The sequence below is a fragment of the Hemitrygon akajei genome, chromosome 21 (assembly GCF_048418815.1).
Source record: "Hemitrygon akajei chromosome 21, sHemAka1.3, whole genome shotgun sequence".
In the NCBI taxonomy this organism is placed as follows: domain Eukaryota; kingdom Metazoa; phylum Chordata; class Chondrichthyes; order Myliobatiformes; family Dasyatidae; genus Hemitrygon; species Hemitrygon akajei.
The window spans coordinates 37,634,924-37,661,754 of NC_133144.1; the positions used below are offsets into that span (position 1 = coordinate 37,634,924).

The 26,831-nt window shown below is 43.2% G+C and overlaps 1 protein-coding gene and 1 non-coding gene across 2 annotated transcripts; one reads left to right on the plus strand and one right to left on the minus strand.

The window, feature by feature from the left end:
* On the minus strand, positions 1-10,178 carry wnt8b (wingless-type MMTV integration site family, member 8b). The gene is made up of 6 exons (XM_073025772.1): positions 9,985-10,178; positions 9,641-9,674; positions 8,461-8,599; positions 6,401-6,526; positions 6,157-6,299; positions 1-2,467 (listed from the first exon to the last, which is right to left on the minus strand). The coding sequence occupies exons 1-6, from the start codon at positions 10,050-10,052 to the stop codon at positions 1,904-1,906; spliced, it is 1,074 nt and encodes a 357-aa protein (XP_072881873.1). The 5' UTR covers positions 10,053-10,178; the 3' UTR covers positions 1-1,903.
* Positions 10,179-19,431: 9,253 nt separating this feature from the next.
* On the plus strand, positions 19,432-19,504 carry trnaf-gaa (transfer RNA phenylalanine (anticodon GAA)). Its single transcript has one exon. It is a non-coding gene; the product is annotated as a tRNA-Phe (tRNA).
* Positions 19,505-26,831: the final 7,327 nt, after the last annotated feature.

Sequence of the window (26,831 nt, forward strand, 5' to 3'; positions counted from 1 at the left end):
AACTGCACAATGTCTACATTTAATCCAATCTAACGTTGAAAATCAACTAAATCTCAGAGCGTCAAACCGGTGCAATAACTTAACGGTGTACAAAGTGCTTCGTGTTGTTGTGTATAACACAATTAAATAGTCCTTTTTCCGTCAAGTTGAAAGAAGCTCGGCATAGTAATATCGGCAAAATTGTTTATACTTAATTTGCATTGCGTTGCTTGTGCCGTTTTGACAGAATTAGCGGATCATTGCGGGGTTTTACCTTCATTGTCACTTACAGCAAAAACATCAGCCCAACGTTACACATAATTACATATAATCTGGGATCTCTTCACATCAAAAACTATCATGTTTTAATCTTACGATTCTGAAGTTGTATCAAATGACGGCTGTTCAAAGTAACGTGGAAAATCAATCCTTTCATACTTCCGATTTTTTTTCAAGGCACAGCTGAGGTCCTCAGGAACCTGCACCCCGTTTTATTGTAGAAGTGATGGGAGGAGGTAAGAGTTTCGTAACTAACTCCACATCAGGGTAAAACCAGAAATACCTTCCCTGATCCCTGCAAGACCAGGGTTAATATTATTTATATTGTCTCCCTGCACTCAGCCTCTGCCAATTTGAGCTAAATATTTTCAGGTAAAGAGAATAGCAACTTGATGGGGAAACAACACTGGCTAGCCAGGATGGTCAATTGTGATCCAGTTGAATGGCAGAACAGGTTCATGGGACTGAATGGCCCACTCCCGTTCATATGATCCATTTCAGTTGATAATTTTAGAAAATAGAATTCAGTTCTTGTCTATATTTTCAAAAATTTGTTTTCCTTGGTGCTTCTTCAGCCACTGGCTAATTCCCTTCCACTAGTCCAGCCTCAATGAGAAACTAAATAAAAATTACTTAAAATCTCCAGAATTCCTTATTGCATATATAAGGTAGTTATAATCTCAGAAATCAAGCTCCAAAATTTTTATTTCACTGTGTCCATGAAAAAGAACACTGGAACTGCGGAGAGTAAGACACACCATAGAGGTTCCTTTGTCATATTTGGGTTTACAGGGCTGTCAATAGAATTCATTTCCTTCTTAGTATTTTTATGACCTTTTCAATGAGGAGGAGAGAGTGTTGGTGGCCTGTATCTTCTAACATCTTGGCAAAAGGTTCTCAGATATTTTATGCAAAGAGTTTATGAATTCTTGTGTGTACCAGATGGGAACAAACTACAGACATGGGATTGAACAGGCATCTTGACCAAATGGATACCCTCTCCCATAACTTTTGAGGTGATAGAGGATCTGGTCAAAAGCCCATACCCATTATATTGCCCACCAGGTAGCATTATGATGTTACATCACAAGAAGTTGTTTGCACTTCTGAAGTACTTAATTGGCTGTCAAACATGTGGGCCATCTTGAGGCTGACAAAGGTGGGAATTGAATAGGTTTCACTTTTTTAGACAGAAATAAGGTAAAATAAAGAACAATACTCTGAAAAGAAAGGGGACGGTCAAAATGAAGGCAGCAAACTTATTAATAATAAAAAAGATATGGGTGTTCTAAATGGCAGACATGGGAGTATAACTGGTCCTAATGCCATCATTGATGCATGCTTTAAAGTAGGCAAAAATGCAGCCTAATAACACGTTAATTCATCAATAACTGCACTGGTGTACTTACAAGTTGTTGTTCACTTAATTGCTTAGTATTTTGCAAAACATCAAAAAAATGGATCAATGCTCTATGACTGAAAGAAATTTGTCCATCTTCTTAAAAGGAGCACGGTGCTTCTTCTTACATCTACTTACTGCTTTGCTAATGCTGAGACCAAATAGGGTTGCCACTTTATTTAAATGCCATTTTTTAATGATCTGTATCATTGTCACTCAAGGGACACGTTGTTTCAAAGGACGACCTTAGTGTCTCCTGCCAGGCCGTGCTTCCTTCCTTTTTGATGCACTCTCATTCCTGGATTTCTTATCCTTCTTCACACAGAAATATTTGGTGATGGTTTTCCGGCACTGTTCACACTTCACTGCACAGCACCAGTGGAATTTGCAGTTACAACTGCTCATCATCTGTGCTTGTCTCTCCCCTACAGACAGTCCGCAATCCCCACACAGCCTCTTGCAGCTCCGCTTCTCCCATTTGCTCAGGTGTTTACCCTTTTTGACGCATTCCCTTCCTTCTGTCCCCTGTAGACCTAGGGTCTTGTTTTCCAGGCAGTAATCTGGGGAATCTTCCAGGTGAACCAGCTCCTTCTTGGAAATGGCACTGAAGGTTTCAGCGATCGCTCCTCTGCTGGCTGCACTGTTTCCTGCCCCTTTAAGAAGGTCAACCTTCAGGGCTTTGTGATACTTTTCCTTCAGGTAGTTACCGACCTCTCGGAATTCAGGTAGTTGAAGCCAACAGGTCTGTGTGGTGCAACTCCCAGACACACCATGGCACTTACAGGTCTGTTTCATTGTGCCTTTAACTGCCTGAAGGTCAAAAATATAAATATTTCAAATTAGTAAGTACAAGACCAGTGTTTATTATCATAGAAATAATAGGGCAAACTTACATTTTACATCTATCATGACTTCAGTATTGTCAAGGTGATTTCCAGCCTTTGAAGTATAATTGAAATGCAATCACACTTATAATGTGCTGTTCTTCTCCATACAACAAATTCCCACAAACAACAACCATGTAACATGTTGTATTCATTTTGATGGGAAGATAAATATGAACTTGGACATTGGGGAGACCTCACATGATCTTTCCATGGTGCCACAAGTTCTTTAGTATCAATTTGAGATGAGATGACAGAAGGGTCTTGTTTTAATGTCACATTCGACTGATATCTCTTAAATAGAGCTTACCTTCTTAAGATGATATATTGGAGCATCATTATGGTCCTCTGGAATGGGACTTAAATTAATGCTTTTCTTCCCAGAGTGGAAATGTCTTAAGCTAGAAGGCATTGCTTTAAGGAGGGAGGGAGAGAGTTTAAAGGAGGTGTGCAGGGTAGGTTTTTCACACAGAGAGTGGTTGGGGCACGGAATGCACTGTCAGGGGCAAAGTGGAAGCAGACATTAAAGCAGAGTTTAAGAGGCATTTAGCCAGATGCATGAAAATGCAGGAATGGAGGGATATAGACCGTGTGCAGCCAAATCGAATTATTTTACTTTAGCCTCATGGTAGGATCAGACATTGTGGGCTGAAGGGCATGATTGTGTGCTGTGCTGTTCTATCTTCTAAGAGTCAGAAGCTTCTGATATTAATAATTATGGTATACAAAACATTTAAAAACAGTGCCCAGTACATCATTCTATAATTTGAAACTATGGTGGTTTTCTCATTATCTCCCATGGTTGATGGAATAACAAATTCAAGTACAACCAATCTTAACTCTCAGCAACAATATTGCTGTCCAGTCATTAACAGTATCTGGTTGAACATGCTGACCACTTCTCTTGCTCAGAGATCACAGGACATGGCTAAAATGGAATGATATTTGTGCAAAGGCACCCAGCCTAGGGAAATGCCACCAACTTCTAAAATAACCCTCTTGAGCTTGTTTTCTCACCTTTCTCCTCTTAAATATCCTCTTCCTTCACAACTTTATTACTGAAGATGCAAAGAAGATCAGGTACCACCTCACGGCAATGCATCTCCAACAGGTAGACGACCAAGATAGCTTGCAGACAATCTTTCTCTGATTTCTCTCTACCTACTTCCCACCATATATGGTGCTTGTCTGAACCATGCCAAGGTTCAAGCAGTTGTGGCTATTGTGAGATTCAACGTTAATCTACTCCCTAACTTGGCTTTTAGCTGTTGAAATTCACTGCTCCAATGGATAAGGCCATAGAGTGACCTTTAAGAGAGTGCAGCAAGAAATAGAAATTGTAATATTTAATGATGTATGTCACTCAGCAGATCTCTATGGAGTTCCAGGCTCCACAGCTGAGACAGAGTCAACCCTCTGCAAAGGTTTCAGAGAATGTTTATTAGATAGCTATCGAGGAGGAGGAGATTCCATTAAAGGACTTTCTCCTTAGGGAACCTTCCCTAAAAGGTTAAATTGAGATTTAATGGACTAGTTCAAAGAGATGGCAGGATTTGACAATTAAATAAGGGAACCGGCCTCCACTAGCAATTACAAGATACAAGTTTATTTAATCAAGAAGCAGAGGTATGATTAATTGATTTTATGCAGTGCACTTTAAGACAGGGAAGAACTGTTGGTGACAAAAACATTTTCAAGAATAACTTTCAAAAACCAATTTCAAAGTTGCTTAAAAGGTGGAAAAATCAAAAACTTCCAAGAAATAGCAGTGAATTGGATGAGGCTAGTACAGGTACAATCACCCAGAAGGTCTCCATGTATGTCGTACAATTATATCATTCAGATTCCAGAGGGGAAACGGATTCAATCTGCTGGCTTACATGCAATGGATTCAATGTGAGCTAATCTACCTGACTCTGGATTTTGATTATGTTTCCTTTTAAACTCAGTTTAAATCATTATTTAAAAGCAAATAAATAGATAATTTCCTATTCATCCAAAAGTTGCCTTTTGTTGGGAGATCTTCATGATCAGTGAAAGTGACCCTTACATTCCTAACCCAAGATACCTTTATATTAAAACTAGAGGTTCCTGATGTGCCAAGAAGCGTGACAAAACTTAGGACTGAGGAAATGCTGAAACTAGAAAATGGTGAAAAGGCAGGTTAAAGAGGGAAAATAAATAAATAATATTTAAAGGTAAATGAACAAAAATATAAAAACTGAATTCTGCATTATGTGTAAAAGATGAAATCAAAAATCAATGGAGTCTGCAGCAGGAACAAAATAAATTAGGAAGTTACTGAAATTTCAAACATTTTTTGTACTTGTCTTTACAATAGAAAGTGCAAAGGGCTGAGAAGCCAAGGAACTAATGAGGGCAAGGAATCCAAATAATTAATGATGAAGTAAAAGTATTGGGGAGATTAATGGAAGTAAAAGGTTAACAATTCCTGGAACCAGATGGTTAAACTTTCTAAAACTGGTGATTGCTCGGATATTGGATATTTGTTGTAATCTATCTAAGTTCCATACAACAGACAGGCAAATTAACATTGTATTCAGGAATGGAGGGACAGCCAGAGAAAGTGTGCAAATATGGTTTTTATGTGACTAAAATTCATTATTAAGGGAGTGGTTGCAAAGCACCTTGAAATTATAATGAAGCAGAGTCAGCAAAATATAAAATCATATAGAAAGATCTTTGCTCAATCTATAGTATTTTGACGATTATAAATGGGTGGGGTAGATAAGGAGAAACCGGTGGATGTAGTATATCTGGATTTCAAAGAGGCAATTTATTTCACAGTGATCAGCCTCAGTTATTAATGATTCATATTAATTGCTTAATTGATAGGGCAAATCCTGCTTTGTTGACCATAAGGTTGGAGAGAGAGTAAACCATGAGGTAAACAAATTTTGCCAATGGATTTTGCAGATCGGTAAAATGTGCAGGAAGGTGGCAACTGAAGCATGGTAGATAAATTTGTGATTAGGAGGTGTAGGAATATAAACCATCCTAACCAATTTAATGGGTTCAGAGTGTCCCAATTCAAGGACTTTCTAAAAATGTGTTTTAAGTACTGTATGCAATATGTATAATAACTCCGAGGATGCCCGCAGGGAGAAGAGATAAGAGGAAAGAGTAGATGGTGAATATTTGGGTATTCAAAGTGGAATTGATGAGACACCACATGAAATGTTTTCCAACAAAATAAAGCGCATGAATAGAAAACAGATTAGAAAAGAATGGGTCAAATGTAATTGGTGCAATAAGACAATCCAGACCCTTAGCAGAAGCTCCTTGATGAATGAATACTTGGAGAAGGTGCATGTTGGGTTGAAACATGCAACATGCACACAAGTGTTTGGTTTAAATACAATGCCAGGGCGATGCATACCGTTTAGGTGCAGTTGTTCTACACTTGTGTCTCCAGACTATGTCGATCCATGTATCCCAATCTTTAAAATGCCATGACATCGGGGAAAGCAAGTTCCTTCTCTTCACTAACCTTTATGCGATCAAAGTACTTCCCGGAACCTTTCAGGCTCAAGCGCTGAAGTCGTTTGGTTCCTGGTTGCTATCTTTCTATCTGTGATTAGGTGTTAACTTTACCTTTCGACCCGCCTCGTTGTTGTGAAGGTTCATGGCTGCTCTCGCATCTTGTCCAGTCTCCAAAGCGTCAACAAACTGTTTGGAAATTGTCTCTCCAAAGCCGACGTTATCGCTGCATCCTCCCCACAACCAGCCCTGTCCTCCTGAAGCAACCAAGGACCAAAGTGCATGATTACTACACTCATTCCTGCCGGGTTAACAGTTCACACCCAACTCATCCCGGGCAATATCAGCCAACACTTACCCAGTTGCCCATTCCGAGAGTTGTCACACCCACAGTTGTCGAAATCGCCCAGACTGCAGTTTCTGGTCAATGTGTACATCACCCCTGCAGAGCTAATGGCGTGAACGAAGGCAGCCTCTCGGTTTGCTGTCGGCGAAAGTAAATCATCGTTACCTCGTGTGTTTGTTATCAATGAAGTCGACAACACGACCAAAGAACGGTCCTTTGGATCGTGCGACGTTAACTGGACAGGCAGTGAGAGGCGAGGAGAGAGGATGGGCGAGGGAATGGCAGAGAGGGTGAGTGGAGCGGAACAAAGACAACCGATGGCATTGCTGATCAGGGCTCAGTGAAGACGGGAAACTGCAGACCCTGGAATCTGCAGCAATTAACAATCCGCTGGAGGAACTCAACGAGTCTAACAGCACCCGTGGCACATTGCACAGTACAGGCAATTCGGCCCAAAATACTGTGAACATAACCCTCATATAACCCTTCTACATATAGCCATTGTTCTATCATCCATGTACCTACTTAAGAGTTTCTCAAGTGGTCCGAATGTATCTGCCTCTACCACCACCCCTGGCAGCGCAATCCACGCACTCTGTGTAAAAAAAATGCGCTATACCTCTGACAACCCCCCCCCCCCCACCCCCGCTATACTTCTCTTTAATCACTTTAAAGTGCCCTGTTGTATTCGCCATTTCCGCCATGGGAAAAGGATGGAATTATCTACGTTTCGGGTTGAAACCCTGCATCAGATGTTCGACCAGCTCACTGGGCTAAATGAGCCCGAGTTGGGTTATTTGGGGCTCGGGATCGGTAAGGATCAAACTCAGAAGGGGACTGCCAGCTCACATACCCGTAATTCCATCTCTTTCCTTCTGGTCTCTTTAGCATTTCTTCTTGCACTACCTCAATCTGCACTAACATTCCTTACAGCTATCTGTTGTTTTGCGCTCGTCGCTCTATTTATTTTTCTGTGTATTATTCCCATGTATTGCTGTTTACTCCGTGAGCTTCTTGCGAGCAAGGAATGCACCCTAGTGTATATGATAATAAACTAATCTGAAAAGAATGGTGTGGGACCGTCGGTGGGCACAGACTAACGATAAGTAAATGTGGCACAGATCAGTCAGGAGAACGGGTTCGAGGGCTGCCTGGGCTAATCCCGCTCTCCGCAGATTTACAGAGCCACGCAGTAAATTATCAACAACACTAAGAGGTAGGTGTAAGAAAACGTAAACTGAAAGTTACACGTGGTCTGAGATTGGCGTAAAGCACAACAGAGAAAGAGATGGGCAGAGCGTCAATAAAACGTGGAGACAAAGGAGACTGTCCAGGTGTTGTCTGGCCCACCGAGTTTTTCCAGCTGTTTCCACTTGCACCAATGAATGTAGAATGTCGGGAAGGGAGAGGGAAGCCCAGAGAGAGGCGTAAAGAAGGGGACCCCCCCACAGCCCCCACCCCGGGAGTGAGAAGTGTCAGAAAGAAGAACGTGAAATGATCGGCAGATACGATTTCTGAGGAAAAGGAATGGGTAGGTTATTGTTGTCTCTCCAGGAGCGCTGCCCGACACACTGAATAATTCTAGCAAATTCAATTTATTTCAGGTTTCCAACATTCGCAGTATTTTGCTTTTGTGGAAAGGTCGAAAACAGACGAATCTGAATTAATGGTGTGCGGGCCTCTGACATGGCACATAAAAAAAGTTGAATTTCCCCATGGGGATGAATAAAGTATCTATCTATCTATCTAAAAATCCACCCCCTCTCAAACACAGCAGATGCTGGAAATCTGAAATAAAATCAGTAAAGCTGGGAAGGTGATCACAGATGCCGCCTGACCCTCTGAATGTTTATATTCTATGGATTAGCGCGTAACTGGAAAGTGGTCAGTTTTAGAACGATTTGTATCAGGGATGGTCTTTCTCAGATTGCAGAGATGTGCGGGAATTTGGGAATTCCTGTTTTCAGGTAATTCCGTATTTGGAAAGGCTGGTTTCGCTTGTATGGAAGAATCGGGTCATTGTTGGGGACACGGAAGGATTCCGGGCTCCACTGAAACCAAACGTTTCTCACCGCTCCTCAGGCCGCTGTGCGTGGACAGCTGCAGCGCCCGCTCTGGGCAGTTCCAGCGATCCCAGGCGAACTGGTGTTTGCATTCCTCAATGCCGCTTTGGGCCCCCGCGGCTACACTGCTGGAGTAAATCAGATAAGCCTGCAGCAAACAAACACGCCAGGTCAGAGATAGAGTCCAAACATACCCATTTATCCCAAATGAAGAGACCTATCGAAAGGGGATCAGGGGACAAACCTATCTCTATCCCATAGTCTGTCATAACCCTCGGTTACACGGGTCTCTACAACCCCAAGAATGCTGTTGTGTCTGAGGACAAACAGAACCTTGTGCCGAGCGAGCATCCGATTGACCGTTCGTTCGCTACACCTAGACTTTCCTTTCCCGGCAGTGGACCGCCACAGCGATGATCAGAAGGATCAGAAGGGAAGTTCAAAGCAGTTCGTCTGAATAGCAGGGAAAGGGTCGGATTTCCTTATCATTCAGTCTCCCTTCCGCACGTCTCCGCTCTTCTCAGACGGGCAATTACTCTGACGCGGACAAGTAAGAGCGAACTCATTTATCGCAGTTTATAATTTGCAATTCAAACTGTGGGCGACCTCCACTCATCACATAGACAATACAGGAATCAGCGCAAAACCTAGCGAGCAGGGACGAGCAAACGATTAACCCCCCCCCCCCCCTTCCTTTATAGAATATAGAATATACAATCATGGGATATGCAAAACCAACTAATGTCCACGGCACAAACGTGAGGGATGCCGGAGATATCAACCTGTGCTTCTAGTATTCCTAGATATCCCTACAACTGCTCTGATAATGTGAGAGTGGCATCTCTTTACTCGGCGAAATGATCAGCAATGTATAATTCCTCATCCATTTCACCCGCCGGAGGGTCGGATTTTTTTCATTATCGCCCATTTATCCGAATTAACCCGTTCTTCTGCCCACTGCTTCACCTCAAATGAAATTAAACCTAGTTTTAATAAAGGGCTTCTACACTTACACCCGTAGAACGGTGCCCAAAGTGTTTCCAAAATACCCACAATAAAGCTTTAAACCCACAAAATAGAGGGTGAAATACTCCCTTAAGCCGCGTTTGAACTGTAATTACTTAAACAAAAATATCTCCAATTATTGTAATGTATTCATTAAATGAAGATCAAAAAGAATCTTTCTTACCTTAGGACCAGTCATAAGAAAATTATTCACTGACCTGAAAAAACAAGATTCGAACGATTAAGTTGTGGAAAGCTCCCAACTTTGCCCTCCGAAAATATTTGGGATTTTATAAGGGGTTCTTTCGTGTCTTAAATCCCTCAAAGGTCTTCTGATGAGGTTCTACCAACCCCATCCCGCTCATTAACGTTTTGTCTGAAAACGTAAGCTGATAACCTTTGATATCGACCCATCATGTGACGGGGAGTAAGAATTAAAGAAAAGGTTCTAACCTCTGCGGGTAAGTGCGGAGCGAGGAGGGTCAAACATGAGAACAGAGATGGAGGGATCCCAAAGGCTTCACTTACCAGGCTTGGCACAGCTTTAGATAGATGGTTAGGAGTAACAGTGAGTGGAGCGTGTCTTGGGGAAACATCGTCCGCGGGAGCAGCAATCACAACAATCAGAGGTGAATCCCAAGAAAGGAGGGAGAAAGCGGCGGCGGATCCCTCAGAATGACGGGGCGGTCTGAAGACAGATTCTGTTGTGTAAAGTTACCATGTGTGAAAGACTGATGTGAAATGGAGCTCCACTCATCCCGGGATCAGATTAGCTACTTAATTGCGGATTTTCCTTCTCCCTGCGAGTCAGCCAATCAGGCCTCAAGTGGGAAGGGGTTGTTCAATTGATCAAACACCAAATACAGGCTCTTAACCACAGAAAGGCTGAGAGAGTGAGTGTGTGGGAGAGAAAGGATGGGGGGGGGGGGGGGGGTTGACAGACTGCAAGTAGCGCGCAGAACCTGCCAGAGGAGATGAAAGCGAGGAATAAGGGGATTACAAGGAGAAGAGAGACTGTGTTAGGGAAAGAGATAGGGGAACAGAGAGTCAGAGGAAAATGGAAATGAGCCGCGTTAAAGATAAACATAGGATCAGAAGGTGAAATTATTCCCTCAGACTTGTATTTGTGAAGTTGTTTATGGAGCCATTAGATGGGATGTAAACAGCCACGGGTCAGTTCAATGCACACGGCTTTAGGTTTATAGCAGAATTTTATCCTAAGATTAAAAATAAAATCTATTGGTCGAGATATTTAAAGGCGGAATTAAATCTGGAAACTTTTTTCTCTATATCAAGAGTAAGGAAATGTTGGAGCTCACTACCCAACGGTGACCATAAAACCATAGAACCATAGAACATTACAGCACAGTAACAGGCCTTTTGGCCCTTCGTGGCTGTGCCGAACCATTTTTCTGCCTAGTCCCACTGACCTGCACCCGGACCATATCCCTCCAAACCCCTCTCATCCATATATCTGTCCAAGTTTTTCTTAAACGTTAAAAGTGAGTCCGCATTCACCACTTCATCTGGCAGCTCGGTTATTGAAGATATCAAGAGTATTTGGGAGGTTGTTTCAGGCGTTTCTCAAGATAAAGAGCAAGGCCTAATGATGGTTATAGTGTGGATTCACCATGCTCAGATGTAATAGAACAACGAGCTCGAGAAACACATTCGCCTTCTCGCGTTCCTGTACACAACAGCAAGACCTTTGTTCCCAAATATTACTTAGGAGAGCGCAACTGCTCAACTGCGGAATAACTTCAAGATAATCTCTGCAACGTTTATAAATTTCTCCAAGGCCAGCGTACTTACACACTGCGTACAATGCGTCATGTTTGGGAGCATTGGAGCTGTGGGCATTGCCTTCGAGGCAGGGTACGAGAGTCTGTGACGCCGAGTGGAAAATCGCGGGAGTGAGGGGAACTGAATAGGGGACAGGGGAATGTGTGGAAGACCACACGGCGTAAAAGAGAATTTGGAAATAATCGACCAATGCCTTTGGACTGCAGGATGGAGATCACCAGTTAACACTCCGGCAGCAGCAAACGTGACCCGGAATTTGGAGAGTCACTTCGAATGTACGAAGTGCACGAAATATGAGATACACACTGACCAGATTCGCGACAAGCTACAGCGAAGGCTCACCTGTTGTAATGTTAAATCCTAGTCGAATAGTTGCGAAGCTCACTTTGTAAGAAGGGTTCCAACGGCAGCGCGCGTCGGTTCGGAGGGTACAGGAGAGGTTCACTGGGCTGTTACCTGAGAAGAGTGTATTAGCTGTAAGGAGAGGTTGGACCAACTTGCCCCCCACCCCCTCCCCGGAGCGTTGGGGGCTAAGGGGAGATCTGATAGAAGTTTATAAAAATATGCGAGGCATATATAGGGTAGATATTTTCTAAGATTGAAATATCAAATGCTAGTTATTGGGCAGAGCTTTAAGGTGGGGTGGGGTAGTTCAAAGAAGATTTAGGAGGCATTTTTCTTATACAGAGAGAGAGAGAGCTGCCAGAGGGGGTGGTAGAAGCAGATCCGACTGTAACGGTTAGCCAGGCACATGAACAGAGAGGGAATAGAGGGATACAGCCCACTTATGTAAAGATGTGCAGTTTAATTTGGCATCATGGTTCGCACAAATATCGAGCAGCAAAGGACCTGATTCTGTTCTCTATTGTTCTATGTTCTGTTAAAAAGCTCAGATCGGTGGTACCTACAGTGCAGACCGGAACTACAACAATCCAAAGTTCAAAATATTATCAAATTACGTATATGTCACCTATACTACCCTGAGATTCTTTATCTTTCAGGCATTCTCGGTAGGTCAGAGAAATACAGTCGAATCAATGAAATAATACACACACACAAATACTGACAAACAACAAATATGCAAAAGAAGACAAGCGGCGCAAATAAAAATAGAATAGATAAATAAACAATGGGTAAATAGTTAGATACGACGACAAATCCGTTCAGAATCAATGGTTTCAGATAATTTTTTAATTTATATTTTTTATTCTTATTTTTCTTTCTGAAGAAAAAAAGAAAAAAATTATTACATAATTGCGACTAATTTCCTCGAAAGAATCATATCAGTGACTCGCACCGTCCCCCGACAGTCGGAGAATCCACAAGGGCAGTTTCAGTGACACTGATTTCAGTCGCAACCCCTGGGAATGAAATCGAGCCAGTGCGGAGACTCGGGAAAATTCACCGCATCCCCAGTAGCACCAGGTTGAGGGAGGCGAGGAAGACGGTCACCTGAGGAAATTTTGAAAGGAATAACCTGAAGGCAGCGCTTCTCTGTACTGAGCTCGTTGGAATTTTCTGAACGGAGAGAGAAAGATGTGTACAAAATGGGGGTTCTTTGAGTGTGTTGCGCGCTCTCTCTCTCTCTCTCTCTCACTGTTTCTGTGTCTACATTTCTTTATCCGGAATCCAGATTAGAACTAGCAGCTCACCAATCGTAGCATCCTCACAGGTGGTGAGAGTGGGGAGTGAAGAAGGCGGGCTCCACAAAACCTGAAGCTTCTGAAACTAAGGGCGAAGAGGGGCAAGGAGACCCCCGGAAAGAATGCGAAGCGACAGGCTACGGGCGTCCGCTTCAAGGCGATTGGCTGCTGGGTGAGCCCGGGTGCTCGGAATAGAGGTGTGAATTTTGGAGAATCGGGAAAAAGACTTCAAGATATGAGCGCAGCTTTGAAGTTCCGCCATAATTAAGCTTTTATATCAAACCCATGGAGGTCAAAAAGGCATAAGCTTTAAAGGGCTACCGTCTCCCGTGTGCGATCAGACGGATCTGTGTGATAATACCCCACATCCACCAACCGCTTTGCCGCGGACCAGGTTTAACGCAAAGAATCTAAGTCACTCCTTCTCAAAGTTCAGCTACTGTAATTATAAAATGAAGGTAATTATTCACGGGGAAATATGTGTGCAGCGAATGATGTGCCGAATACTCTGCCGTGTCGGGCTCCTTTGCGGATATAATTACTTCGTGATGTTCATGCCATCGTTTTGCATTTATTAACATTGCGGATTTCTCCTGCCTATTTTCTGTGCGCCTATTTGTGTGCACATTGTATCAATTTTCCTCAATTAAGTATATTTGTTGTGGATATTTGCCTGGGACTGTTTATTGTAGCGTACGTTATGTATTTGGCTCCGAGGGTTTTGATGAAATTACCGGGTGGCAGTTACTCTATTTTGTGTACCTGACTTGATTGCACTTTTAATATACGCAGCTTTGATACTTCCGTGTGCCTTCAACCCGCTTATATGTAAAAATAAGTTTAGCGCGAGAGTAACACACCCAAAATGCCGGAGGAACTCAGCAGGTGAGGCAGCATCCATGGAAAGGAATAAAGAATGGACGTTTCGGGCCGAGACCCTTCATCAGGACTGGCGATGTGGATATATTCACTGTATACGCGTACTGTATATACGTATTGACCACGTATATAGTATCAATATATTTTAACTTTGTATATAATATCCGTGTGCGTATTAGAATCTTTAATTACTATTTACTTTACAGATATTTACTTTTATATCTGTTGATTAAGTTCCCGATCGCGTTCATTGAAAATTGTCACTATATGTTGCAGTATGTTCTGCTTGTTCAATCTGTATACGTAATTGTTCCCGATACACAGTATGTTTGCAATGTGTATATATTTCAGTGTATATTATTCTATAAATATTCGCGGTGAGTATTTACCCATTTTCATTGTGTGCGTACGGCTACACGTTGCATGTTTCGGCGCGTTTGTTTGCCTATCCAGAGCGCGCGCGTCCACCTTGCATTGACACACGCGGTACTTTTCATTTATTCGGTGTGCTTTTATTAATTCCGCAGGTGCATATTTGATCTCCACTATTTTCCACATTGTGTATCTTTTAATTATTCAATGTGCGCACGTTTATTCTGTGCATATTTTATTCGCGTGCATTTATTTATTCACCGTGCACCAACTTTGTAGATATCTCCACTACCTATTCACTCGTTGTATCCTGTATTTTATGACGTTGGTATTTAGTTTGATGCTTTCTGTGTATTTGACCAGGTGATTGTACTTAGAATTGATCGTCATCTTAAATGTATTATTAGAATTTAGCAAGTCGAAATTAAGGCGCTGAATATATTTAAATAAAATCAGTAAAATATTTTATTTGATCTAAAACTATACATAGAAGTTAAGGCATTACGTTAAACATAATTAACGCACACAATATGTTCTAATTAGATCCGTTAAAGACTTGGCTATAAACTCAATCGTTTAAATTTTTTTTGCAAGTGATCTCTGTTTTTCAGTCGGTGCCGAGTGAATTCTGTTTAAGCACAGCCCATGACTTTGGCTCCAGTGTTAAAGGTTGGGGACTCCCTCAGCGTAGTCTCGAAACGGAATACAACTTGGTTCTCAATTGCTAGCTTTGTACCCAGAGTTTACTTGCCTTCCCTTGCTCTCCGAATGGGTAACATATCAAGCCCATATTAGCACTCAATGGATCAGCAAACAACTACAACAACAATAATTGAAAGGAAATCGTTTAGCTTTCCATTGAACTTCGGTTCCTCTTCCTCCACGATTTCAATGCACGAAGATATCGGATTTTCTGTGGCCTGGATTCACTGTCGTCGGAATCTAAGCCCCATAGACAGCAGTAAGGAAATGGTCAAGATTTTGCATATACAGTAAATACGACATGTATTCAGAATAACGCGCACTTTTATAACTATAATGTGTTGTGATCGTGCTTTGAAATATTATCATAGAGACACTGTTATAACTGGAGGGCAAAGCGCAATGCTTTTGTACCGGGGCCAGCCGCATTTGGAGATCTGTCCCGCTGCAGGGTTGCACGTTATAATGGCACACATTTTGCAGCTGGTATACCGATGACAACGGGTACGCGCATTATACTTGGGGAGGTACCAGTCAATCACGTGCTCTGTTTTATACCAGAGTTACATAATACAACACGAAGAGACCTCTCGGCCTGTCATCTGTACCTACTCCGTGCAAACCCATGCTAGAGCAGGAAGCATCCGCACCTTTCGGTCTTCTCTTGGTCTCCATCCTTTCCTGTTTACCGCCATCCAATGCCACCTGTGGCTGGTGGTCTTTTTGAATTCCTTTTCAGAGGGGTGGCTTTGCTGGCCAGGGAGCATTTGTTGCTCCTCCCTGACTGGTCTTCAGGAGGTGCTAGTGAGTCACAGAATTTCTTGAGCATTTCAGTCCTTTCCAGTCCTTTTAGTGAAGTACTCCCACTAAGTTGTGGGTAGCTGCTTCCTGGATTTGGGCCCACTGATGATAAAAGAGCAGTGATATATTTCCAAGACGGAATGATGTGTGACACGAAGGGGAACTCACGGGTGGTGGTGTTCCCTTGCACCATTGGTGTTAAAAGATCAACTTTATTTGTTACATATACAACGAAAGATAAGAGTTTGCCTGGTGTGTCGCTTGCGTCGTGGATGTAACAGGGGCAACCTAGCAGGTGTCGCACGCTTCTGGCGCCAACATGACATGCCCACAACGTAGTAACCCTAACCCGTACGTTGTTGGAATGTGGGAGGAGATCGAAACACCAGGAGGAAACCCACGTGGTCACGGGGAAAACGTACAAACTCCTTACAGACAGCGGGGGTGGAGGTGGTGGGGGGGGGGGGGGGGAGTTGAGCCAGGAACATACAGCCGGTGCTCCCTGTGAAGCTTTGCGCGACCTGCTTTGCTACCATGCCGTCCTTCGCAGTGACGGAGATGGTGGGTTAGAGATGATGTTGCCGTGGCCAGGGCAAGTAAAAGCAGTGCGTTTTTAGATGGCGTACCCTAAGGCAACTGTGTGAAGAGTTGGAGGGGTCGAATATTTAGATAAGTGGATGGAGGTGCTTTAACCTGGATGGTGCTGAGATTTTTGAGAGTTGCAGGAGCTCTCCCGATAAGTGGGGAGGATTTCAGCATCCTTCTCGTGGATAGTGATAACTCACCATGGTTTTGGGCATTCACTTGCTGTGAATGATTAGTGATGACTGGTTAGACTCTCCCTGTCTGGATATGGTGATTGCCTAGCTTGTTAGTGACATGAATGTCATTTTCCCCTTCACAATTTGTTTTGTGCAGGCATTGACAGTTTCATTTGCTGAGGAGCTGGGAATGGAATTGAAAACTTTGTAATAATCAGCAAACAACCCCCACTTACAGATCAAACCACAATGTCATCGATGAAGCATCTGAAGATGGTTGGGCATAGGACACTGCTCTGGGTAACTTCTGCTCTACCTACAACATTGGGAACAGTTCTTCCATACCCCTTCCAAATTTCTGTCAGATCCTCTTGCAATCTTCTCTGTTCCAAGAAGAATACCCTCATTTCCCATTATATCCATATTGCACCTCTGGAATCATTCTGATAAATCTCTTCACCACCACTTCTATGTATCCTTCCTAAAGCGTGGCTCCAAAGACATGAACATAATACTCCATTTGTAGATGAACCCGTGTTTTATAAAGGCTCATCATGACTTCCTTGTTCTTGCACTACATACCTCTTCATTATAAAACAAACAATTCTATATAACAGTTTAACAAATTCTGCAACATACTTCGCCGAGTTCAACACTCCATATACTGTAATTATCTCCCCAGATCCCTCTTCCTGTCCTTCTTTTACAATTGTGCCTTTGTTTATGTTGTCTCTCTGTGTTCATCTTACTGAACTTCAAAATGTTGTGCATTAAATTTATCTGCTACACTCTGTCAATTTTACCAGCCTGTCTTCATCCTCAAGAGTACTTTAATAATTCCCCTTACTGTTCATTATTATGCTTTCAAGTTTTGCGTCTGGAATTCTGTCATTTCAATAGCTACGTCTAAGTAACTCTAACGTTCAATATTAACAAAAGCAGTGGTCCGGGTAGCAACCCCTGGAAAATCCGTTGTACCCTTTCTCTTCAGTCTGAACATTCGCCCCTTACTACCATTCTCCTCTTCTTGCTACTTATCCACACTGCTACAGCCTCTTGTATTCCATGGCTTTAACCCTGATGATAAATATATTATGCAGCTATTTTTGAAATGTTTTAGGCAGTCTATATACAAAGCATCAACTGCATTTCCCTCATTGATTTTCTTTTACTCAACATGATATACCTTCAAATATTCAAGCTATATTTCTCTAATCAACCCATACTTGACCAAGTAGCTATTATTTCTATCCTCCTTTCAAACAAAACTGCTCTTCCACAGAAGTCAAATGTAATCACATTTCTTGTGTTTATCCATCAACACTTTTGGAAACATTGGTTCACTGTTTTCAATTGTCTAGACTTCCCACACTACCCCTGTATCTATAGATATTTAGATGATTGTAGTTGATATTCAACACTATCCATCTCTCAGTAACCTAGCATGCGTCACAGCAAGCGATTTATCCGCTAAGTACCAGAGAATGAAAATCAAAAATCTGCCAAGATCGGATTTCTGAAATAAAAGCAGCAAACGCTGCAAACACTCAGCAGGCCAGGTCGCATCTGTGGAATGAGAAACAGTTAACGTGTCAGGTTCGCAACCCTTTTCACCTTCCTTGATGCTCCACCAACAACTCTAGGAGACTGGAAGTGAACTTAACAGCAAAAAGGGAGCACGACCATGTTGAAGACTGAGGGAGGAGCAGTGCCCCAATCGCCTTTATACAGGGGTCTGTGGGAGGAGCCACAGGAGCAGTCAGCAGAGGGGCGTGTCCAGACAGGTATGCATAGTTTACCACAATCCTTAGGCCCTCCGGTCGGTCAGGGTCGACCGTGGATGTTGCGTCCCGGCTGTCCATGCGATCCGCAAGCCAGGGCAGTACGATATGGAGAGCAGGCTGTTGCCCACGCAGCGGGCTTCCTCTCTCCTGGCAGCCGATGAATCCAAAAGCAACAGCAGACACCGTTACAGTTTGGCACCAGCGGCGTCGCAGGAGTGTTGAACTCAACGCAGGTCTGCCTTAGGGACTCTAGCTACGTACATTTTTTTCTCTCTCTCGGGGTTTACTTCCAAAGTGGGTATAACTGCAAGGCAGTGGGGCTTGAGATCAGAGTTTTCCTTCTAGATGAGCTGCCAACCACGGCTGACGAGTCCTTTCCGTCCGAAACGACTGGGTTTAAGGCGCCAGTTACTCCGCCTTTGCCGTCCTCCTCAGTAGAAAGGGATCCCTCGGGCTCAGAAGGTAAGCCACACATTAAGGTTAGGTGCTTGACTTGGCTGTCAGTGGCTATTTGAGACACCCTCCACTGAGAGCATCTAATAGGTAGTGGGAGCTCATCCCCACTGCAACCCCCCTCCCCCATGACAAACTTGGCAACCACTAAATTCCTCCTACTGTGGAATTTCCCTTCTGGTCTGTAAGCGACTCTGCTAGCTCTTTATTTGATGCCAATAACAATTATCAAGAATTCTTGATTTCTTGAGCATTCATACAGTCGGAAGGTAGATTTATTGGTGTATCTAGGTTTAATCCTGGGTGTTAGGTTTCTTGATGAGGAACCTCACGTAGCCCCACCATTGCACAAATCATTGTTCGATTTACATCATGTGTTGACAACAAATGGCTAAGGGCACCGGATACAATGAAGGTACGGATGAGACAATCTCCCACTGTAATACTAAGGATCAGCGCTCCAGAACTAACTGAATACCCACCCAAGCTGTTCCACTATAGTTGCAACACGGTAATGTGTGAAGATTGCCCGGGTAAGTTCTCTCCATAAAAGCAGTATCAATCCAATCCATTTAATTGCTGTGATCAGACGGGTTACAATCATCGGTAACTTTTCAAGTGGAATTTACTGTTGGTCTCTGAGTTTCACCAGGAGTCAGGCACAACTTTGATCAGACCCGCGCAAGGAAGTTGAATGTCAACGAAATCAAAACAATAGTATGATTAAAATCTGCCGGAAGCAAACAGAAATTACACTCTAAGTGCAGCTGCTGAAGAGCCGAAATAGCTCAGTTGGGAGAGCGTTAGACTGAAGATCTAAAGGTCCCTGGTTCAATCCCGGGTTTCGGCATCGTATTCAATGTGAATATGCTTTTTGGGGGATAGCGTGGCGGCGCAGTGATACGGAGTTGAATTGTATATCATCGTTGTCGGTTTCCTCAGGGCTCTCCGATTTCTTCCCACATTCTAAAGACGCACGGATAAGTAGGATAATTTGGCACATGAATGTAATTGGGCGGCGTGGGTTCATACATTTTTTTTTAAAGCTAAAGAAAGACACCTGTTGCTGATGCCTCGAGCGATGTCCCAGGAACTGCAATCTTCAACAGTCAACCGGAACTGGGTTCAGTTCCTTCGGCAACTTCTCCGGATAACTTCTCCACATTCTGTCAGACTCCGCCAACATTCAGGCTCAACCTGTCCGATGGTTGGACCAGCCAGTTCTTCCAGCCTTGAGCTCGGTGGGTGGTGTGTACGTATTCTTCGTCTCTCACTGTTAGTTTCTTCTTCAGTCGCTCCTTTCACTTGACTCCCATTTTGTGGCCTCAGGATTCTACCCCATTTCCCCTGCCTGGCGCTGTATTAGTGTGAAGTGGACAGTTTGCAGCCTTTGTTTTTTTCCTGAGTTGAACTCTGACTTTAAATCCTCTCCAGCACTCCCCTTTCCTCCGCACCTCACTCAGCTCATCTTTTGCTGAAAGCTTCAGTCTTGGCATTGCGCCCTACAGTGTTCACCGCTTCAGATCTCTTCTTCCTGACATTGTATCTGCAACTGCAACGTTTAAGAGGTATTTAGACGGCATAGGAACTATCAAGGTATGGAGAGATATAGATCATAAGACCTTGACCATGAGATATAGGAACAGAATTAGGCTATTTGGCCCATCGTCTGCTCCATCATTTCATTACGGCTGATCCATTTCACTCTCAGCCCCGATCTCCTGCAATCTCCCCTTATCTCTTCATGCCTTGACTAATGAAGAATCTATCAACTTCCGCCTTAAATATACCCAATGACTGGCCTCCAAAGCCACCTGTGGCAATGAATTGCATAGATTCACTACTCTCTGGCTGAAGAAATTCCTCTTCATTTCAGTTCTAAATGGATATCCCTCTACTCTGATGCTGTGTCCCCTGGTCTTAGACTCCACCATCATAGGAAATGTCCTCTCCAAATCTACTCTATCAAGGCCTTTCAACATTTGATTGGTTTCAATGAGATTCCCCCTCACTCTTTTGAATTCCAGTGAGCACAGGCCCAGAGCCATCAAACACTCCTCATACGATAAGCCTTTCTATCCTGAAATCATTTTTGTGAGCCTCCCTTGAATCTTCTCCAATATCAGCACATACTTCGTATATAATGGTCCAAAACTGATCACAATATCCCAAGTGAGGCCTCAGTTGTGCCTTATGAAGCCTCAACATTACATCCTTGCTGTTATGTTTTAGTCCTCTTGAAATAAATGCTAACGTTGCATTTGTCTTCCTCACCACCGACTCAACCTGCAAATTAACCTTCTGGGAATCCTGCACAAGGACCCCCAAGACCCTTTTGGCCACACATTTTTGAATTTTCTCTCTATTTAGAAAATAATCTGTGTTTTTATTTCTTTACCAGTGCATGATCATACACTTCCCAACACTGTCCTCCATCTGCCACTTCATCACCCGTTCTCCTGATCTAAGTCCATGCTGTGGCCTCTCTGCAAGATGTTCCCATGAGGACACCATTACTGCCTTCGGCCTATTTTACTATGTGTCTCCAAGTAACCCAAAACCACATCCTCAGCAATTGACTCCAACATCTTCAGACTCACTGGTCCACCATTTCCTTTCTATTGCTTCACTCCCTTCTTGATGAGTGCATTAGTTTGGATTGGTATCCTGATGGCACAGAGTCTGTGGGCTGTCCCGTGTTACTGTGGGCTGTCCCGTGTAACTGTGCTGTACTGTTCTATGTTCTCTGGCGTATCTACCACCCTCTTAATGTGAGCACTCAGGATTCTGACACTCACATCTGAAACAGACACCTCTGCCTCTAAGATAATGCCTCATTTCAAACATCCTTTTGTTGACAACATCTCTTTTCCAGTCCATATACGCCTGTTTCCCTAGACTTGAAAAATGCTGGAGGAACTTAGAAGTTCAGGCAGCATCTATGGAGGGGAATACACAACATTTCAGAATAAGACACTTTATCAGGACTGGAATGAAGGGGGCAGAAGCCAGAATAAGAAGGTGGGTAGGGCAAGAAGTATAAGCAGGCAGGTGGTAAGTGAGACCAGGTGAGGTGTGAGATGGGTGGGTGAGGGAGGGGGGGGGGGATGATATGAGAAGCTAGGAGGGGAGAGGTGGAAGTGGAAAAGAGACAAGCAATAAGGAATCAGATGGGAGAGGACAGAGAAGTTAACGGAAGGAGTGAGGAACTGGATTGAAGTGATGGGCAGATCATGAGGGTTGGGGAGAAGAAAGGGTGAGAGGGCATAACACATACAAAATTCTGGAGGAACTCAGCAGGTCAGGCAGCGTCTACGGGAAGGAATAAACAGTCATGCTTTGGGCTGAGACCCTTCATCAAGACTGGGAAGGAAGGGGGAAGAAGACAGAATAAGAAGGTGTGGGAGGTGAAGGAGTAGAAGCTAGAAGGTGATTGGTGGAAAATCTAAAGAGCTAAAGAAGATGGATTCTGATGGAGAAGAGAGTGGACCATGGGAGAAAGGGAAGGAAGAGGGGTACCAGGAAAAATTGATAGGTAGGGAGGAGAAGAGAAAAGAGGGGAGCATGTGGGGAATGGATGAAGAGGTATTGGGGAGAAGGGGAAATTATCAGAAGTTAGAAAATCGATGTTCATGCCATTAGGTTGGAGGCTACCCAACTGGAATACGAGGTGATGCTTCTTCCTTCAATGTCTCTCCTTTGTTTGACTCAGTTTGTTTCCATTTATATTCGGAGTGCTTTCTGCCCCTGTAGATGCCCCCACTAAATTTTTGGCCCTTCCTTTCTCCTAATCTCCACGGATGCTCTTTGTCATCTGTAAACATAGTCAGCTTTCTCACAAATATCACCAAGGTACTTTTATAGCCAGAGCCTTTTTCTCAGGGTGAAAATGGCTAATACACGGGGGGCATATTTTAAAGGTGAATGGAAGAACGTATAGGGGAAATGTCAGTGTACATTTTTTATATATACTGGTGGGTGCATGGAATGGTGGTGGTAGATGCAGATACATTAGGGACATTTAAGAAACTCTTAGAGAGGCATATGGATGATTGAAAAGTGGAAGGCCATGTAGGAGGGAAGGGTTAGATTGATCTTAGAGTAGGCTAAAAGGTTGACACAACATTGTGAGTCGAATGGCCTGTAGTGTGCTGTAATGTACTTCTGTGTTCTTCCTCCCTCAACCTTGTCACAGTATTAGTGCTGCTAAACTGGTTTACTGACAACTAGTCCTGAATGAGTAGTTTGATGAGCTGTCTGCAATCCCAGTGTCTCATTCATACAAAAGCTGGCTTCCAATTTACAGTAATTATGTCACTGTTGGGACAACCACCCATATCTACCTCCGTAATTTTGCCTGTTCTTGCCCCAGCACTAGCCTGCTACAATAAAGCCTTCATTCATCCATTTGCTGCCTAACCCACTGCTCATTCCACCCATCTCCCCTCCACATCCCTTCTGATTTGCTGTCTCCATTCTGTCCCACTCTAGTTCTGCTCGCTCATCACTGTAGTCCCCACTGATGTACATTGCCTTTCTGCTTTCCAATCTCGAAGTGTGAAATTCCTTTGATTTAAATCCCACTCCCCCCATTATCTTACCCTTCTTTGTCCCTCGAACCACTCCAGTCTTATAACTTCATCAACATGGCTCCTCAATGGCTGTGTAAGTATTCTGTACTTACTGTATCTGCTCTATGATATGCTGTGCTGCTTTGTAAAATAAGAATAAATAATAATAAAAATCTGAATTACAAAAAAAACATGGCCCCCCCCCTCTGACCTTGGTTTTCTTTGCCACCATCAGAGCAGCCAAGTTTTGGAACTCCATCTGGGAGAAGGTACAGGAGCCAGAAGACCTATGTTCAGCGATTCAGAAACAGCTTCTTCCCCTCCGCCATCTAATTTCTGAACAGTCCATAAACCCAAGTACATGGAACTTGTAGACAACATCCACTACCTCGCCTTCTTCAACCTACCTGGTAACTTCTTTGAAAAAGTCTATAAGATTAGTTACCATGCATAAAGCCATGTTGGCTATCCCTAATTGGCCCCTGTCTATCCACTTATATACTGGTCCCTTAGAATATCTTCCAGTAACTTACCCACAACTAATGTCAGGCTCAATGGCCGATAATTTCCCAATTTAAATTTAGAGCCTTTCTTAAACAACAGAGCAACATTAACTATCCTCCAATCCTCCAGCACCTCACCCATTACTAAGGACATTTTAAATATCTCTGCTAGGGTTCCTGCAATTTCTACACTAGCCTCCCACAAGATCCGAGGGAACACCTTGTCAAGTCCTAGGGATTTGTCCAGCCTAATTTGTCTCAAGACAGCAAAAAAACCCTTCTTCTGTAATTCATATACAGTCCGTGACCTTAGTGCTGTTTTGCCTCACTTCTATAGACTCTGTAAGCATCTCCTGAGAAAATTGTGCATTTGTTATGTGCCATGTTGTATGACGTGGGCGATCATGGTCTTTCCATGACCGTGATTGTTCTTGGCAAATTTTTCTACAGAAGTAGTTTGCCATTGCCTTCTTCTGGGCAGTGTATTGACAGGACATGCGACTCCAGCCATTATCAATATTCTTCAGTGCTTGTATAGCCAGGACATGTGATATGCACCAGCTACTCATACGGCCATCCATTACTTGGTCTCATGGCTTCAAGTGACCCTGATCAGAGGGCTAAGCAGGTGCTACACCTTGTCCAAGGGTGACCTTGAGCCTAGCGGAGGGAAGGAATGTCTTCCTTCCTTTCGTAAAGATGTATCTTCACCCCATCACCTCACCTGAGTAAATACAGATGCAAAAAAATCCATTTAAGATTTCCATCTCTTCCGGCTGCATGCATAGAAGAGAACTCTGATCTTCAAGAGAACCATTTTTGTCCCTTGCAATTCTTTTGCTCTTAATAGTATCTGAGATTCTCCTTCACTTTGTTTGCTAGAGTAACCTCATGCTGTCTTTTAGACTGCTTAATATTTTAATAGACTGCTTGAATTTCTAGTGTTCTCTTGCATCTCTCATACTCCTCAAATATCTCATTTGTTCCTACTTGCCTGTACCTGTTATGTATCTCCGTCTTCTTCTTAACCAGGGCCTCAATAGCTTTTGAAAACCAAAACCTGTTCCCAAAACCTGTTATCCTTGTCTTTCATTCTGACAGGAACATACAAACTCCGTACTCTCAAAATTTCATTTTTGAAGGTGTCCCACTTACCAAGCACACCTTTGCCAGTAAACAATCTGTCCCAATGCATAGCCATCAGATCTTTCTGATACCATCAAAGATGGTCTTTCTCCAATTTAGAACCTTAACCCAAGGACCTGATCTATCCTTCTCCATAACTATATTGTAATGAATGGCATTAAGAGCAATAGATGCAAAGGGTTCCCTTACACAAACTTCTGTCACCTGCCCTGTCTCGTTCTCTAATAGAAGATTTAGTATCACACCCTGTCTAGTTGGGATCTCTATGTATTGATTAAAGAAATTTCCTGAACACATTTGGTAAACTCTATCCCATCCAGCCCTCTTACAGAATGAGAACCCAAATCAATATGTGGAAAGTTAAAAACACTTACTATCACAACTTTATGTTTATTGCAATAGTCTATGATCTCTTTACAAATTTTCTCTAAATTCCACTGACTATTGGGTAATCCCATTAACGTGGTGAACCCCTTCTTATTCCTCAGTTCCATTCATATCACCTCAGTAGACGAGCTGTCTTGTCTGAGCACTGCCATGACATTTTCCCTGACTGGTTATGCCCCCCCCCCCTTCCCCTTTAATCTCTCCCGCTCTATCATGACTAAAATAATGGGAACCAATATTCCCATTATTTAATCAATATTCACTGAGCTGCAAGACCTGCCCCTCCTGCAACCAGGTCTCACGAATTTCATAATTCCACATGCTGATCCATGCTGAAATGTTGAAATCAAACCTGCAGGCACCACCTCTCACTGGCAGCTTGTTCCACACTCTCACCACCCTCTGAGTGAAGATATTCCCCCTCATCTTCCCCTTAAATGTTCCAGCTTTCACTCTTAACCAATGACCTATAGTTCTAGTCTTACCCATCCTCAGTGGCAAAAGCCTGCTTGCGTTTAGCCTATCTATACCTCTCATAATTTTGTATACCTCGATCAAATCTTCCTCCATTATCCTACGCTCTAGGGAATGAAGTTCTAACCAAGTTAACCTTTCCCTATAACTCAGGTCCTCAAGATCCAGCAACATCCTTGTAGACCTGCTTTGCTTTACCTCTACTGTCATTACAGGAACCTGTTCCAGAGGCAATGTGGCATGTGGTGAGAGTGGGGGGAGGGGGAACTAAGCACGCTGTGAATAACTTACAACAGCAATGATGGAAAGGGTCTGTCGTACCAGCAGCTCCTTTCGATTTTTGCCTGCTCTTCCCTCAGAAAGCTTGCATGAGGTCATTCCAAGGAGCAGGTCAGAGGGATCCTGTGGTGAGAAGCTCGCTTCCAAAAATCCCACCATCTTTGAGGCTGAAGTCAGAGGGATGACGGAACGCTCTCCACTTGTCCGGATGAGTACAGCTTCCACTACGGTCCAGGAGCTGATCACTACACAGAATGTTGTTGTGACTGGGAGCAAATCACTGAAGAAACTGGAGAAGATAGTGGATATGAAAGTCTTTATTCATCACAACAAAGGGGCACTCTCTTGGAGACTCTCTCAGTAGGGTCTCTCAAACTCAAAACAGAACAAGATCTTGTGCTCTTGAGGACAATGGTAGGTGATTCAACACAATTTCAGAAGCTACAATGACATTATTTACATCCATATTTTCTGTCTGACAAATAGTTCCTTTGAAGTACTGTCAGTCCCTCCAGTTGAACTCCGTCTTTTTGTGTGTTTGTCCCTAGCTGTCAGTCTGTGGTTTTGTATTGCCATGTGCTCCTGTCCCCGCTCCTGCTCTACTCTGGCCCTTGTATTACTGAGTACTCCGTCTCTCATCTGCTTCTCATTATTACCTGTTTTGCTGCCACTTCTGTTTCACTGTGCTCCACAGATCATCTGCCTCTCTGTTTATTGCTCAGTGTATTTTACTCCTGTGTTTCCACCTATTTGTTGCCAGATTGTCCAGTGAGTTTTCTTGAACCTTTCCAGCAATTGTATCTGAACTCTGTCCATC